Genomic DNA, 16,656 nt, shown 5'->3' on the forward strand with positions numbered 1-16,656 from the left:
GCGCAGGCGCCGGGCCCCGCCGCGGAGGCGGCTCTCCCGCCGCCGGCTGCCCCCGCCTCAGCCCCGCTCCCGCCCCGCCCGCGGCAGCCGATTGGCGCGGCGGAGCCGGCACGGTGACGGTCGCCCCTACCGCCTTGACGCTCGTCCGGGGCGGCCCCGCGCTCTCTCCCCTCCCCGCGGCCGGCCCCCGGCGGTGCTCCCCGCCGCCGCCGCCATGCACCGCTCACTCCGCGCCTGCCGCCGCCTGGGCTGCACCGCCGGCCTCCTCGCGCGACAGCCGCCCCCGCGCGCTGCCGCCGCCCGCTGGGGCCCGCCGCCGCCGCGCGCCGCCATGGTGAGCACCGGGGCGGGGGGGGGGGGGGGGGTGGCGAGGGGAGCGGTGACCTCTAACTGCCGCCGCCGGTGGCTCCGCCCCCTGCGCCCGCCGGCGCTCGCGACCCTCCGTCGCCACCCTCCCCCCAGCCGGAGAGGGGCGGGGGAGCGGGCGCGCGCTGCCTGAGGGAAGGGCGGCCGCCGGCAGCGCCGGGCCGGGCCGGGCCGGGCCGGGGGCTGTCACCCGTTGCGTTCCCCCGCGGCGAGGGCGCCGGCAGCGGCACCGGGAAGACGTTGCCGCCATCCCCGGTTGGGCTTGCGCGGCCGTTTCCCCTTTCCGCCGGGGAGGCTGCGGGGCTTGTCGCCGCGCGGCCTATGGCGGAGTGCGCCGGGGCCCGGCCCGGCTCGGCTCGGCCACCGCTCGGCAGCGCTGGCGCAGCCGGATCTGCGGTCCCGAGGGGGTGGTTGCTCCCGGGGGCGGGCTGGCGGTGCCCGCAGCCTGGCGTCAGGAGCACGGCCCTTACCTGTCTTTGGCGTGGCCGGGGAGGGGAGGGAGGGGGTATCCTGACAGAAATGGGCGTATCTGGAAAATCTTGGGGGCTGACTGAAAACTAGGAGGCTTTCAGCTGAGAACTGCCCATGACCTCTAGCCGGCATCCTCAGCTGTGGTTCAGGTACAGTCAGCGGACTGTCAGGCTGAAACGCGAGTGGGACTCGTTTGTTGTACGTGGCTCAGTGTAGAAATGAAAATGGTATTCGAAGGAGGAGCTCTGAACCTCGGTACTAACCACTAGGAAGTTGCATGGAAACCTTAGTCTCGGGTGCACCTCTCTAAGTTCACTCCTAAAAACGAGGAGGTAGCGTGAGACTGTTGGAAGAATTCCAGCAGAAAGTGGGGTGTTTAGGATTTGATGCTCTTAATAAAATTCACTAGAACATTAGTTCCTAATCTGTGATGTTGATTAAGGTACAGAAAATAGCATAAAACCCCCAAGCTTTCAAATGAGTGAATAAACTGCATGGTGGATGAAGTGTACCTGTATAAGAAAGTCCGCTCTGACATAGGGTACGTAATTTATAAACCTGTCAGTTAGTTCCCTTTTTTGTCTTTCTTTTGTGGCACCATCCAAGAAGAACGTTACAGATCATGGTCTTCTTACTTGCTGAAGACCCAGTATTTAAGAAAGGCTGCAGTCTTAGAATAAACATACATGTTTTGATCCTTGCCTGTCAGAAATATGATCTATCCTGTAAATAGGCATTAATAATTGCTTGGGTTTAAATAACAGCAGTGGTTATAGCAAAATGTTCCTCAGTGAATTTGGAACTTAAGCAGCCCTTGAATTCTTACAGGAAAACTTTGTATGTTTTTATTTCCAAAAGGACAATGTAAAAAAAAAAATGTACCAATGAATATTTAAATTAAAAAAAACCTCACCACTTTTTTGATGTTTGTAGAGATTTTTCAGCAGCAAGAGTTTGTTTTGGAACACCTTGCCTAGACACAACCAAGCGTGTATGTTCTGCAGTATGACTATTGTGTTGCCTTAACTTAGATCTAAATTGCACAAGATGTTTTAAAAGGAATTGTGGTCATAATGTTCTTTCCTTCTTCAGCTGAATGTTGTAAAATACTTGGTTTTGGTTTCTAAAGAGTAAATTTCAGAATTTGTGACTCAATTGATACCATAAAGGAGAAATGATGCTTAAAAATGGAAACATTCATCTGCTAAAGGAGAGCAGTTGAGCACAAATTCCATTTTCTGCTGGCCTTTAAAGATTGGTTTTGACATGCTAAAAATGATGATTCTCTGAATTGAAATACTTATATCCAAAAGTTGCTGCATCCTTAAATCAGAATGTAATTTTCCACGGGAAATGTTATTGCAGCAGTTCTGCCATTTGAATATCACTAGTACGTCATGGTGCAATCAATTCTAGCTGATTAGTTCCCTGCAAGAAGGCAAAGGTACGGTTATGTTTGCCTAACTGTGTAAGCTTTGGACTACGGGTTCTTAGGATTTTGGGAGGCAGAGTACACCTTGTCAGGCCTCTTAAAAATATGTATACCTATTTGTTTTGTAAAGGTGAGGAACAGTAGTTCTGAGCTGAGACTTGCTGTAGCTATGATAGAAACGAAGTGAGCACAGGAGTTTGCCTTGGCTTGTGGCAGAGTTGCTCCATCTCCTTTTGGCTTCTCCTGTGGCCCACTGGCGTGGGAGTAGAGGGCTGACACAAGCGAGCCACTGTTGCACCGTTTTACAGCAGGTTCCCTAGGGCAGGGAGTGACTGCAGAAACCGCTTTAGATACGGGAACTGGGACATAGAGCCAGTCAAGAGGGTGAATTCCATCTAAGCAGTGGGAGAAGCACGTTTTTTACATTGAAATTCAGACAGTGCATTCTGCAGGCTGCTACATTAGTCTGAGGGTAGTAGTGAAGTTAGTTTAGTGACTTCAATATGTATGAAAAAAATCACTTTGCTTTTTTTCCTAATGTTACTTTTTACTCTGTTAATCAGCACATGACATTCAGCTTAAAGCAGTTTACCCTGTTAACTTCATTGGAGTTTGTGAATGTGTGTAACGTGGAATTGGCTAGGGAAGTAATTTTTTTAATAACAGGATTTATTTGTTAAAAGGTACTTGTACGAGGAGGTACTGATCCTATTTGTTTCACCATTGTTGACACTGGAATTATGTAAGTTTGAGGAATCAATTGTGCAACTGCTAGCTTTTTTGTCTAAAAGGTTACAGGTAGTTTAACTTTTTTATATTGTTTGAGTGTGGATACTTTTGGTGATTGAACCACTGACAATATCAAGAGCTGGGCTTGGAACTGAATTGGTTCCGCTTATCCCGCTCTAGGAAAAGCTTGGCATTGTCTGCTTACACAAGGTCTCCAGAGAGCAGAAGTAGGATTTCAGACACTATGCGTCAATAATCTCTACTGTTGGAATATTAGTTTGTGTGCACGTACAGTAACACCCACAAGCATCCCCATTAAACATTTTTGGTAGTAAGATACTAAATAAGTGCTACGTTCTGTTTCTTGTTAGCATGTAAATGAATGCTAACTGATTAAAACAGGATAAAGAGGATTAAAGAACATAGGAATGGCATACTGGTCCACACTAAGCTTTGTATTCTTCTGGGGTCAGTGTCTGGGAGAGCATCAGCCAAAACACAAGGTGTGGGGAGCAGGACAGCAAGGCTGGAACACCCCTCCCTCCACACGCATACTACCACCTGCAGCTTGCTGTCCATGGGGATGCAGACCCGGACAGGCTGCTGCAGAAAGTCAGTGTTGCTGGAGAGCGTGTTCTGCCCAATACCCAGCCGTGCTCCTGTCCAAGAAGACGGAGACCCACCAAGCAAGGAGCAAGTGAAACGGACCAAGAAACAGAGAGAAACAGTCTGGCTTCAGAAGCGGACACCTAGGGAAGAGTAAGAACTATGCAAATATATACGATGCTTTCCTCTTACTCTGACCCAGACTCCTCATTTTCACGTCAGGGGATTTCCTGAGTCTGTGGTTTGTCTGTGTGATAACCTCCTTTAGATTTTTCTTCTGAGGGCTTATCTTGCTTTCCCTGAACTCGTGCGGACTTCTTGCATTTGTAGCATCAGCTGGCAAGGAGTTTCATCAGTCTGCTACTTGTGTGAAGAGCTGCTTCCTTTTGCTGGCTTTGAACCTGACTCCTACTAGCCTAATGTTATGGCTCCTGTTTCTTGTGTTGGAAGAGACAGTACGCAGCTAACGCTTATCGCCGTTCTACTGTTGCCTTTATTGACCTCAGTTTTCCTCCAAACCCCAAGCTGTCTCTTTTCTGAATGAAAAAGTCAGTCGTCTTAAGAAAGCTGTTCCCTGCCTTTCATCAGCCTTACTGCCTTTCTTTGACCTGTTTCCAATAATACGCTTTTTGGGATGAAAGAACCAAATCTGCACAAAGACTTCAAAGTGTAGATGAACCATCGTGGCACAGCGATGTTTCTTCTTGTATCCTTTGCTTTTCTTAACAGTTCCTAACATTTGATTTTCTTGTTTCATTGCGCTGCAACGCTGACTTGATGCTCTGATTGAGGCACTGACTTGATGCTCATTGCAGGGGGGTTGGAGTAGGTGACCTTTAACGGTCCCTTCCAACCCAAACTATTGTATGATTCTATGGTAGAGCTGTCCCAAGGACTCACCCCTGAGGGTCGTGGTTAGGTCAGAGCCCAGCATTGTGTTTGTATATACCCTACCTAGGGAGATGGAGTAAAACAATCCCAGCTATGATGACGAATTAAAAAGAGACTTCCTGCCCTTACTGAAGACTCTGCAAGAAGGTAATCTCTTCTGGGGAAGGATCAACACCTTTCTCAAAGAACATTGGGACTTTGCTGACCAAGGCGTGGCGAGAGGAAGAGTAAACTGCTCTTGCTTCCTGTCCAGTCCCTAATTTTTGTAGAGCTGCATGTGAATGTGATCACATCGTCACAAATGAACAGGTTGTTTCACAAAAAGTAAACATTTACTTTTCAGTTGGTGTATGTCAGCTAAACTCTGGCTGTGTTAGATAATAATGCATGCTAGGTGTATACGTGATACAGAAATAATGCCTTACATAAATAATGCACAAAATATACCTAGATGCAGTTTCTTTGTGTTGCACAGCTAGGGCAACTGTGTTCCTGGTTTATTAGGCTTAAGAAGATAATTAATTGTCAGTACCTTGACAGTGAGTTAGTCAGTTGCTCCCTTCCAGTATTTTTCTTCTGTCCCATGTGCAGTGTGGATTTCAAATAGGGATTGTGTTACACGTCTGTTGTCTGGACGGATGCCATCTGAACTCTTACCGTGCTCGTTCTTAGGTTTGGTTTTAACAAAACACCAGTTCTGTAAATTGTAAGATAAGTTACTAATTCTTCAAAAAGAAGAAACTGACTCTTTCATCAGGATGACATGTTTCGTACAGAGGGCAGCCAAGGTCTTAAGTCTTGCAGTGCTGCCTGTCACCGGTGGGTCTGCTAGGCTACATAATGTTAGTAGTTGTGACTTGTAGCGAGACAGGTGCTCAAACTAGAAAAAATGTCTTAACTTTGAAGATATAATTAGAAAAATACTTATGACTAGCTGTGAGTCTTTGTTTTGTTTTTCCCCCCTTCTTGCACATTTTTTCTTAACAGTATCTGCTTTCAAAAAGATTGTGCTGTTTACTAATGTTTGAAATAATTTCTTTTTCCTTTTCCATAGTCCACTCAAGAGGCTTTTAGAATAGAATATGACACCTTTGGTGAACTGAAGGTCCCAAGTGACAAATACTATGGTGCCCAGACCGTAAGATCTACAATGAACTTCAAGATTGGAGGTGTTTCAGAAAGAATGCCAGTAAGTAATTTAAAGCTGTGTTCATTTCTTCTCTTTGTTTTGGATGTGAGAGTGAATACCTTCTTCTTAGACTTTTGCTGGGAATATGAGCAACTTTGAATTTTGAAGTTAGAAATTTCATGGCAAGGTATTGTTCTGTGGTAGAAATATTTTTTGTTGTATTTAAATAAATTGAATGTTGTTTTTGAATAATTATTTGATTGTGTTGCTTAATTTTTTAATAACTAGGATGAATGGAAATGTATCTTTCATTTTGCTGAAGAGGAAAGACCACATGGAATAATTCGTTTGCTGTAGCATTATGCACTTTGTTATTGAAGATGTTCGGTGTAGCATGAGTTGATACGAAGTTGCTCTATGCACAGCTCCACCTGAAAAACTATTAGTGTGCACGCACTTTGTCATGCAGTGGTTTTGCATGTACTGAAACATCTCTCAGTTTGCCCTCAAAAAGGCTATTATAGAAATAGAATCAGTTCTCCTTTTCTGTTCATTTTAATGCATGTAATATTTTTCGATATGCAAAGCATACCTGGACTTACAAAGAAAGGATAAGCTGTGTGCTGCTTTCTGGACCGCTTGGATAAACGTTACTGCTAATGGCAGCACAGGTCATGTGACCTGACCGCTCTTTCGTTTGGTTGATGGACTACTGCTGGATTTAAGTTCAGAAGGAGTTTCGTTTAGACCTAGACCTGCACTATAGGTTCCCCCAATGTCCTTTGGGGGAAAAAAATTACGTGTTTAAACTTACTCTTGTGTCTCAGGTTCAAGTTATAAGGGCTTTTGGCATCTTGAAGAGAGCAGCTGCTGAAGTAAATCAGGATTACGGTCTTGACCCAAAGATTGCTAATGCCATCGTAAAGGCGGCAAATGAGGTAGGAACAAACTGTTCAAAGTACTAGAACTGTCACTGTGTTTTTGTTAAGCTTTTCACAGGAAGTTTGGAGGCTGGGGGAAGAACTCTTGCATTTCTCAAATTGTTAGAGGAAGGCATTTATTGTTAGTAAATTTTGGTTTTCAGATTGAGATATCATTTACTTAATATAATGTTTTACTATTTCTTACATTTATGGAAGTGATAGAATGTTCAAATACATTTTGATACTTAAGTTATAAAAACAATGTAACTTTTCCCTGCTATTAAGACTACTCGTTACTTGCATAGTGTTGATTCTTACCACATGAACAGTATAAAAAAACCTGGATAGGGAACGGAATCTCAGTTCATTCAGCTAACGTGAAGTCTGACGTGCCAAGCAAAGCTTTTTCGTTTTGGAAGTCTCTGATCTGTTAAGCAATTGCATCTTGGTAATGTGAAGGCCATCTGCAGTCTGAATAGTTTCTCTGTTACTAGTCTGTTTCCTCTTCAGACTTAAGCTTACTAGTAAATCTGTGCTTTTTAAGTATCACTTTTATAGCTAAAGAGGACATGATGTGACACACAGAGGCATCTCCTCTTTCTCAGGATAAATGCCACCCAAGTGCAGAGAGTTGTGAATGACCGTTATTTGAGGTATGGTAATACCAGTTGTGTTGCTGTGTGTAAATCAACAGATATATTTACCTAGAAGCATTGTTTTACAGGGCTTTCTTGTTCTGACTAGCTTTAAAATGTCTCACTATTTGCAGAAGCCTTATCCTCTTTCTACCGGCTGTAGCACCATAAGTCACAAGACCCAAGAGCTTTGGAGAACTCCAGAACATGTCCAGTCCCTTCCTGTGGTTCCTAGGGTTCTCCTAGTTAAGGTAGATCAGAAGTTTTGGTGGCTAAAGGCTACTTAGTTTAGATTCATGGGTTCTGAAAGTTGTTTGGGGCTGCTTTGTTGTGTTTTAAAAACACTCCTGCAGTGATATCCTTTCCTTTATCCCCAAAATAATTTTCTAATACAACTGAAAAACAAAGAGAATCAAGCAGGGAATTAAGTTACTTCTGGAGGTGGGAACTTTGTCCCTGTATAAAATGGGAAATAGATAAGATCCTTTCCTCAAAAGCATGATTCCTGGAGGACTGATGTATCCTGATAATCTGGAGATAGTTATCTAGCCTCAGAGTTGTGACAACAGATCCTTTGCTTTGCATTCTCAACTTTTCTGAGGCTAATATGCATGGGGGTGATACTTCTGAGCACAGATTTTGATACTATCACACACACACATGTAGAAAAATCTCTAAATGCACGTAAGATTCAACAGGCTCCAAAAAATGTAGATTGAACAGGTGACTATTTGTACTTGTTCTGTTTTGATTTGAGATAGTAGTTGTCATCGCCTACCTACAGAAGATGTAAGTTGGTGTAGTCATTTTTGGCTGACCAGGACCGTGTTCCCATGGGTAATCAGGAAGTCAATACATATGAATCTTTTTATGTCCATGTGATTCTCTTACTTGTTTATATGTGTAACGTATTCAGTTACAGTTGAGGTACAGAGTAAAGACAGTCACGAGTCCTTTTTAGGCACCTCTCAATTTAAAGCTATGTAGGTCCAGGGCAGTATTAGGGAAAGCATGCCTTACAGGAAGAGGGTGTTTGATACCAGCAACCATCTGCCGGCTCATTGTGTTGATGCAAAATCTAATGTCTACAGGTATAAGAGGTCTGGAACGTCCCTGTACGAAATTTATTTCTGGAGAAATTTCAGAGTCCGATCGTATAAATATCGTGTACTGCATTACATGACAGATGGCCTTTGGCAAAAACACCTCTTCTGGGGGACTCTTTGCCATAAGGAATGGACTTCTGAATGCCTCTAATTCAAATTTTTGTCTAGTTGTGATCAGTGTTCGTGGTGAAACTGTGCAGCTGTTGAGCTTGATTTCGTAGGAGAAAGCAGAGCACCCATGCTGATGAGGAGTTTGTAAACAGATAAGCGCTGTATGAAAACTGCTGTTGCTGACACCCAAAGGATGGTCGTGACCCAAGGGGACACACAACACTGAATCAGTACCCTGAAGCACCTGACGTGCTCTGATTGAGAAACTACTTAAGAAATGTTCCTTCCCTTTCCTTCCCTTACTAGGCTGAACAAATAACTGTGGAAGGGAGAACCAGCACATACTACCTCTACTCCTACCCAGGAAGATTAGAATCCAAATTGCTTTAAAATTGGGGAAGGTGGGGGGATGTTTTTGGACTTACAAAATCATCTGCATTGTTTGGGAAACAGGAGATACAACCTAAAAGACCTTTTAAAAATCTTTTCTTTCTATGACTGTAGAACTTGAAATCAAATTATGTATTTCTCTGTGTTTCAGAATTCAGCATCTTCAAAAAACATAACAAAAGTTATTTTCCCTTTTAATATCTGGTATGACATCAAATTCTCTTAATTATTCTGGTATAAATTCACAATTGTTATATATAGATTTACAAATATAATGGAGAACATTATTTGAATTATTAGCTATAAAATTCTGAGGTTTATGCTTTTTATTTTTTTTTTTTGTTCCAGTAAAACAACTTTTCTCTCTCTTTTTCCATTATAGGTAGCTGAAGGAAAATTAAATGATCACTTTCCATTGGTGGTGTGGCAGACTGGGTCTGGAACTCAAACCAATATGAATGTCAATGAAGTCATCAGCAATAGAGCCATTGAGATAATGGGGGGCAAACTGGGGAGCAAAACCCCAGTACATCCGAATGATCATGTTAACAAAAGCCAGGTCGTTATACTTGTATTATACTTCTTTTAATGTCAGAAGTATTTTTTTTTGAATTGTGACTTTTGAATTCTTTTATAGCCACTGTTTAGAATTTAAAAAAAAAAAAAGGAGTTTTGTGTACAGCTTTGGCAACAATTTTGCAGGTTTTTCAGTTTACATGAACTTCAAAACGTTCGTCAGTGACAGTATGAGCTTTTTAGAATAAAAATTTTGAACTCATTCAGGACAGATGAATTCACACATGATGTAATGGGCAGAGGTGGCCTGGTGACAACCGCTGCTACTGAGACAGTCTTAAAGAAGTTAAGTATAGATCTAGTTTCTAAAGGCTGGATACTTGTAACTTATCTCCATAATGCATTACATAAAACATGTAGAAAGAATAATAAAATGGCTGAAGTCCTGTAATGGGTAATTTTTCCCCAAGGATCGTGGTAGACCTTTTTATTATACTTCACTCTTGGTATTTCCTTCTGATTAACTGAAGTTTAAGCCACTAACTTGGTTGTATCCCTTCCTGACCTTTTGTGCTTACTCAATATCCTGGTAACTACGGATTTAACATCATCAAAGCAACATATAGGTGTTTTAAAGTCACCTACAATTCCTTTAAAATCATCCATCCATTTGTTACCCGTCTCTCATAACTACTGTAGTAATTCTTTTTCCTTTTTTTTGTCCCAACGTTGTTGTGAACAATCTATTCAAGTTAACTTTCTGTGAGTATAGTTATAAAAAGTTGATTTTATCAAGAAGGTACTGGACTGGAATTTGGAAGATTTGACTATACCTGCAGATTGACTTGTGGAACATTCTTAAGTTGCTTACTCTTAGTTTAATTTCTTCTTGTTTATAAAATAAAGAGAATAAAGCCATACGTGCACATCTTACAGCAACAATGGTGAGAAAAGCTCGTAAATAAATTTCTTGAATTTCCTTCACAGAGTTCAAATGACACTTTCCCAACGGCAATGCATATTGCTGCTGCCCAGGAGGTTAATGAGGTGTTGTTACCTGGGCTAAAGAAGCTACAGAATGCACTTGAAGCGAAATCCAAAGAGTTTTCCCAAATCATAAAAATAGGGCGCACTCATACACAAGATGCTGTTCCACTTACGCTTGGACAGGTAAAAAAAAAATTATGCGTTTGTTTGGAAAATTCCAGTAAATATATTGGAGGAAACTGAGGCAAACTTGAGGACGCCTAAATTAAGCTGATACTTTAAGAGAAATTATAGGAAACTGGCTGAAGCTCAGTCAGAATATTTTCATCTTTATTGGAGGTTGCTGGATGTTGTACTCTTAATAACTGCATCAAAATTTTCTTAATTTTTTCCCATATGTGTTTTACTTGTAACAGTAGTAAGATACAAATGATTTTTAGAAGATATTCCATTACCAAATAACACAGCGTGATATTTCTGTTACACTAACATTGGAAGGAAGAAGGTAGGTAGTCTGTAATCTATAGGCTTATATAAATGTGGTTTTGCCAACACACAAAACTACTAAGTATTTTGAACGAAACTCTTTTATATATGATCATATATAGATATATGATAGCAAATCTTAGTGATCATATTGTCAAGAATGGCTTCTATTACATTAATTTCATAATGAATTAACTTAAACTGAATTGATAAAAATCCATGTAAAATTTGTGGATTTTTTCCAAGAAGGCACAGATGGGGTTTTTAGTAACTAAAATTAAGTGAAGAAAGCCCAAGATCCATTTCTCTAATTGTACCTTGAGAACATTAGCTTAATCTGAGAGCGGATTTACCTTGGATTCAGATCCTGCTAAATACACAACTGAGATAAAAGGCAAGAGAAAGATGTATTGTGTATACATTTTCATATGTGTAGGTTGTTTTTATGTGTAATTGTTTGTAGTGTAAGAGTAGTCTTGTAATACATGTAAACTTTCCCTCTTAATGAAAACACGCTAAGATTTAGCATTTGGGTAAAGTTCAATGCCTTCAGGTTTTTAAAGAAATTAGTCCAATCATGTTAAAAATCTAAATAATTCTAGATGCTTATTCTTGGTTCTTGTCTTTTTTCCTTTATTTTGTCCTCCTTTCTTTCAAAGGAATTTAGTGGCTATGTGCAACAAATTAAATATGGTGTGGCAAGGATTGAGTCAACCATGCCAAGAGTGTATCAGCTGGCAGCTGGCGGGACTGCAGTTGGTACAGGATTAAACACAAGAATTGGCTTTGCTGAGAAAGTTGCTGCGAAAGTGGCTGAACTGACGGGTGAGGAGTGATATTTCGGAGTGATCAGTAAAGCAGTGTATATAACATACAGTCAAATTCAAACTAAGTCTTTCAGTTTCCATACTTCTCATAAGCTCAAATTGTATTTATATTTTAACGTGAAACTTTCTATTAATGCCGCATGTTATATGCCTGATTTTTCATGCAATGTATTTTTATAATTATACTCAGTGCATTGAAAGAGACTGAAATTACCATGTTTTTCTGAGCAAGGCTTATTGGAGATGGATACAGTTTCAGGCTTCTATTATTAGCCCAGCTATAACGCTTCTGTCTTGATCTTTGCTCCTCCGCCTCTCTTAATCTACAGTGACTTAGCACAAAAGAAGGGGAAAAACCCTCCCAAAGCCACTATGTTTTTTCATGCAAAAGAGTAAAAGTATCTGATTTTTTTTTATGCTGTCCTTGTAGATCTTAAAACTTAATTTACAGAGCCATTGAGTTTTTTGATCTGTAAACGAGATCTTCTGTGTCGCAGTAGCAGTTTTTAAAATGCCCCCAAAATGAATGCATACGTCCGTCATTTAAATTTGCTGTAAGATCTGAAACTGCTTATCAACAGTATTTTTGTTTTAATGGATCTGTTATTCACTGTCTTGTAGAGGGTCAAGACTTTCTTGTACCCTGAGAGGGAAGAAGTAACTTGTCATGAGCAACAGCTGCTGAGAAGCAGTGCAGGCCTTGTTTTGGTGCTTGAAGAAGCCATCGGTGGTGTTAGGAAGCTCTCCCATCTTAACGCTTGTTAGGTGTACCATATAGGCAGGTTGCACGAGTTTAAAACAAGTAAGGCAGATTACTGAAGTTCCATTTGTTCTTATAGGGGAAGTTTATTGGCAAGGGCAAAAGGGAAGGTTTGGAATGATCTCTGCAACTGAGCAGGCAGCTATGCAATTCAGAAGCCCATGCAAATTGGGTGGGATTTGATGTTTGGCAGGAACTGCAGAACACTAGAAATTATGGGGGTTATGCTGCTCTCGTTTGAACTGGTAATGTAAGCTCAGACCAGTAGTTTTGTGGGGCAGAAGTCCAGCCTACCGTCAGTCCTTAGCGGTATCCATTAGCACTAGTAAAATTCTACTGAGACTTTTCCTCCAGGGCAAAGCCCTGAAGAAATGTTTTTCATTATGGAACCTAGCCTTAAATCGCAGGCCTTTAATTAATGTAAACAGAGCTGTTGCTTCCATTGCTCGTGTGCTCTTGCTGTTGGCAGCAGTTTCAGGCATCCTCCTAAGTCTGAATCAGCTCTCATATGTTCTGTCTGGTTTGCTGTTCCCCAAGTGCTGATACTTGGATGCGTCTTTTTTCTTTAAGTAGCTGTTTTTTTTATTTATCCTAATATCTGCACTGTGCTGCAAAAACCTCTATTTTCATAAATGGGAGAACGCATCCCGGCAACTGACAATCTAAAGAATCTAACTTGATTTAATGGAAGAAGTTTGGGCTAACTTGTAAGAGATTCTTGACCTTGACAAAGTACTGTGGTGCAAAGCAATGCTTAGTCTGTCACACAGTATGAAAGCTTGAAACTTGTACCTTTGTTGTGGGTAGATGGGCAAGTTTCATATTCTTCCGTATTTTAGTGACTTCTGTTGTGTCTTTTGTGTTGAATATAGTCTGTTCAAGAAATATGATTGTGAGGAACAGTCTAGAGAAGAGAGATGATCTTACAGCATTATTAATATATATTTTTTTAATTTATTAACCTAATTATGTATTTGATTATCTGGTTTATGTCTGCAAGGAAATGCCTCGCTAGTTTAATGTTTCCTGCCCTTCCTGTAGGTTTGCCTTTTGTCACTGCTCCAAATAAGTTTGAAGCTCTTGCGGCTCATGATGCTCTAGTTGAACTCAGTGGAGCTATGAACACAGTGGCATGTAGTCTGATGAAAATAGCTAATGATATTCGTTTCCTGGGTTCTGGACCACGCTCTGGACTGGGAGAACTCATCCTGCCTGAAAATGAACCAGGAAGCAGCATCATGCCAGGTACAGAGAAAACATGCAGAGAGAAATTGTCTGTTTCTTTTGTTTTGGACCACTAACTCTTAACAGATATTTACCAAACAAATGTCAATAAGTCCACGATTCAACACTTCTGTCAGTTTTTAATCTTCTGCCATATTTTACCAAAGTTCGTGTTCATAAAAATACTTGCTTGCACAGCTGTTTGTTGGGAAGTGTTTGGCAGAGAGTAGTTATCTGTAAACATATATAATATGACTTTATTAATACAAGCATACTTCTCAAAACCTTCTTTTAGAATTGCAAGATCTCTACAATTTTTGTGTAAAGACTTTTCTGAAATAAGCTTTAAATGATCTAATCTATGAATTGTAGCAATATCATGAGGTAAATTGACTGCTGTCTTTACTTCCTAGCACGATTAGCGTTACAAACACAGATATTTTCTTCTGCAATGATCTCGGTGTATAGGACGATAAGAAAGGAAGAAATAATATTACTAATCATTCCTTGCATCTCTCCTAAAAAAATTTTGTGTATGTGAATATTGTACATCCAAAACTATACTAAGTATATTCTTTCTGTATGATAAATTATAAAAGAAACAGGTCGTGAGCATATCTGGCTTTCAAAAAAAACAGATAATGAATGTTCTTACTAGGATTATTTCTAGAAATGAAAGCAACCATAAAACTTTCTTGTTAGGAGGCCGCTCTAATTTGGTTGTTTTTTTTTTTTTTCTCCTGGTAAAGTAAACAGTGTATTAATTTTATTAAAAAGTAATTCTAACAAAATTAGTAATACTTTTATTAAGTTGACTGAGATTTGGTAATCACTTACCAGAAATGCCTACTTACACAAATAAAGACAGGTTATAATCTCTTGACTATTAAGAACAGTGGTAATTAATGGCTGCTTAGCTCATGCACATTTTATCCAGCTCTCAAAGTCCTGGTAGATTGCTAAAGCAGCCATAGATGCTTTAAAAATCCTAGCTGAATTACTGGAATAGTACAGTGAATTTAATATCATGTATGGAAATTATTTCTTTTCTGTGGTGCAGAGATACAGAAAAGTAAGACATGTTACCTCCTACAAAACATCTTCTGTTGAATGTGATTTGATAAATGAGGGAAGTACTGATTTTTTTTTTTTTTTCTTCCTTCTTTGGTAACCTTTTTCTCTCTCTTCCACAACCAGGAAAAGTGAACCCTACGCAGTGTGAAGCTGTAACCATGGTGGCAGCCCAAGTTATGGGAAACCATGTTGCTGTTACTGTAGGAGGTAGCAATGGACACTTTGAACTGAATGTTTTTAAGCCCATGATGGTAAGTTCATCAAGTTTTAAATATCTAGGACTTTTAAAATCATTGGATTGGAAAAAAATGGGACTCTTATAATAAAATCAGTATTCGTCGCTTCCTTACTGTGTCTGTTTAGAGTACTGGTTTTTTTCCCTCCATCTGAACAAACTTCTTCTAAGCATACAGCACCTGGTTTTGACAAAAAAAAAAATCCTGTTGAACATCCAAGAGATGTACCTAGCAGAAGATAAATTTTGATAGAAACAGACACCTCTCCAAAAAAAAAAAAAAAAAAAAAAAGTGGCACATTATGGATTGTCAAAGTAGAGGCCTAATGCCAGGCATTATTGTACTTTATATTTTTAGATGTCTTCTCTTGATTGGTACCTGAGGGGGGAAATGACAATGAATCAAATGCCTTCACGTATTTTTTACTTGGTTATTTGTGAACTGTTACAACAACGTGATTATACATGCTGTGGTGGTCTTAATGCAAGAGGAGTTCTGCTATTTGAATGCTTCTCACAAATATCTTTAAGTAGGAGTGGCTGGGCTTACCCTGCAAAAGGAGGAGGGTATATTTGTTTATTATGCTCCTTTTCTACAAAACAGCCCGTTAGAGAAGTGGATATTGGGGGGGCGGGGGGGGCACTGGTTATGAACAAATGTGCCAGACTGTGTGACTATTAGTGTCTGAATGTAATCGTTGGTATTTCTTTCTTCTTTGTTAGATTAAAAATGTTTTAAACTCTGCAAGACTTCTTGGAGATGTTTGTGTTTCTTTCACTGACAACTGTGTAGTTGGAATCCAAGCCAATACAGACAGGATCAACAAACTGATGAGTGAATCTCTGATGTTGGTAACAGCCCTTAATCCACATATAGGTAGGTTTAAGGCTCAGAAACTTCTCAAAACGTTATTCTGAAATATTTTGCGGTAATGTTATTTTGCACGCATTATTTGTATTGTCGCAATGTTTAGGAGACCAAGTCATGGCACAGGCCAAGTTAATTTACTTTATTGTCACTAACTAGTGTTACTGCTGAAAAAGATGTGTCCTCCTTGCAGTGGCCATACCAGCGCATGATAAAAATAATTCTGATGAGAGTCAAAAAAAGGAGATTGTGAGAGAATTTGTGTACCCGGTGTCCTGATTTGACCGCTAATAATGAAAAGTGGAAGATTCAGAGATATTTTTTTTTTTTTTTAAAGAAAGTCACATAAAACTTTGATCTAAATGCATTAAGACCAGAGTAACAGAATTTACCTGTGCTTCAAGCAGGGAGCCGGTGCAAGCATGCGGTGCGCATCTACCGCCAACGGAGCGAAGGGGTAGTGGCAGTACCTAGCAAGTCCATTCTCCACAGGCCGGGTGTCCTCCTTTTTTCTCTCACCTCTAGCAACTCTTCCGTAACGGGGGGTGGCTAACTGGTCCGCTCTGGTTTGCTGCAGGGTACGACAAAGCCGCCAAGATTGCCAAAACGGCGCACAAGGAAGGGACGACGTTAAAAGAAGCCGCTCTGAAGCTGGGGTTCCTCACCTCGGACCAGTTCGATCAGTGGGTGAAGCCTAAAGATATGCTAGGTCCTCAGTAACTTCTTTAAAAATTAAAAAAAGTGTTCTTAACATAAAAAAAATAAATAAAATGAACCACCTGCGTTGTGCTTTTGTTCGGCGGCTGGCGGCCGGGAGCCGGGGCCCTTCAAATACCGTCCGGGCCCGCGCCCCGCGTGGCCAATCGCAGCTCGCCGCCGTGGAGGGAGGG

At 40.9% G+C, this 16,656-nt stretch overlaps 1 protein-coding gene and 1 long non-coding RNA gene across 3 annotated transcripts; one reads left to right on the plus strand and one right to left on the minus strand.

Annotated features, from left to right (window-relative positions):
* Nucleotides 1–95: 95 nt before the first annotated feature.
* On the plus strand, nucleotides 96–16,546 carry FH (fumarate hydratase). 2 transcript variants are annotated; one of them, XM_087759088.1, is made up of 10 exons: nucleotides 96–334; nucleotides 5,550–5,684; nucleotides 6,452–6,562; nucleotides 9,172–9,348; nucleotides 10,293–10,475; nucleotides 11,438–11,603; nucleotides 13,407–13,610; nucleotides 14,787–14,914; nucleotides 15,622–15,775; nucleotides 16,344–16,546. In XM_087759088.1, the coding sequence occupies exons 1-10, from the start codon at nucleotides 215–217 to the stop codon at nucleotides 16,484–16,486; spliced, it is 1,521 nt and encodes a 506-aa protein (XP_087615214.1). In that variant the 5' UTR covers nucleotides 96–214; the 3' UTR covers nucleotides 16,487–16,546. The 2 variants fall into 2 exon arrangements, with proteins under 2 accessions (XP_087615214.1, XP_087615224.1); XM_087759098.1 differs by lacking the exon at nucleotides 96–334 and adding an exon at nucleotides 3,740–3,757.
* LOC148057419 (uncharacterized) lies at nucleotides 13,622–16,334 on the minus strand. The gene is made up of 3 exons (XR_015705154.1): nucleotides 16,159–16,334; nucleotides 15,014–15,079; nucleotides 13,622–13,823 (listed from the first exon to the last, which is right to left on the minus strand). It is a non-coding gene; the product is annotated as an uncharacterized LOC148057419 (long non-coding RNA).
* Nucleotides 16,547–16,656: the final 110 nt, after the last annotated feature.

The sequence above is a fragment of the Nipponia nippon genome, unplaced genomic scaffold (genome assembly GCF_047370975.1).
Source record: "Nipponia nippon isolate SJK-2023a ecotype South Korea unplaced genomic scaffold, ASM4737097v1 scaffold_1, whole genome shotgun sequence".
Classification (NCBI taxonomy): domain Eukaryota; kingdom Metazoa; phylum Chordata; class Aves; order Pelecaniformes; family Threskiornithidae; genus Nipponia; species Nipponia nippon.

What these genes read in the sequence shown, in the direction of transcription:
- FH (XM_087759088.1), top strand. Translation starts at nt 215, where the DNA reads ATGCACCGCTCACTCCGCGCCTGCCGCCGCCTGGGCTGCACCGCCGGC. An exon ending in GTGTTTCAGAAAGAATGCCA is followed by an intron (nt 5,685 to 6,451) that starts GTAAGTAATTTA and finishes CTTGTGTCTCAG; the next exon opens with GTTCAAGTTATAAGGGCTTT. An exon ending in TTCCACTTACGCTTGGACAG is followed by an intron (nt 10,476 to 11,437) that starts GTAAAAAAAAAA and finishes TTTCTTTCAAAG; the next exon opens with GAATTTAGTGGCTATGTGCA.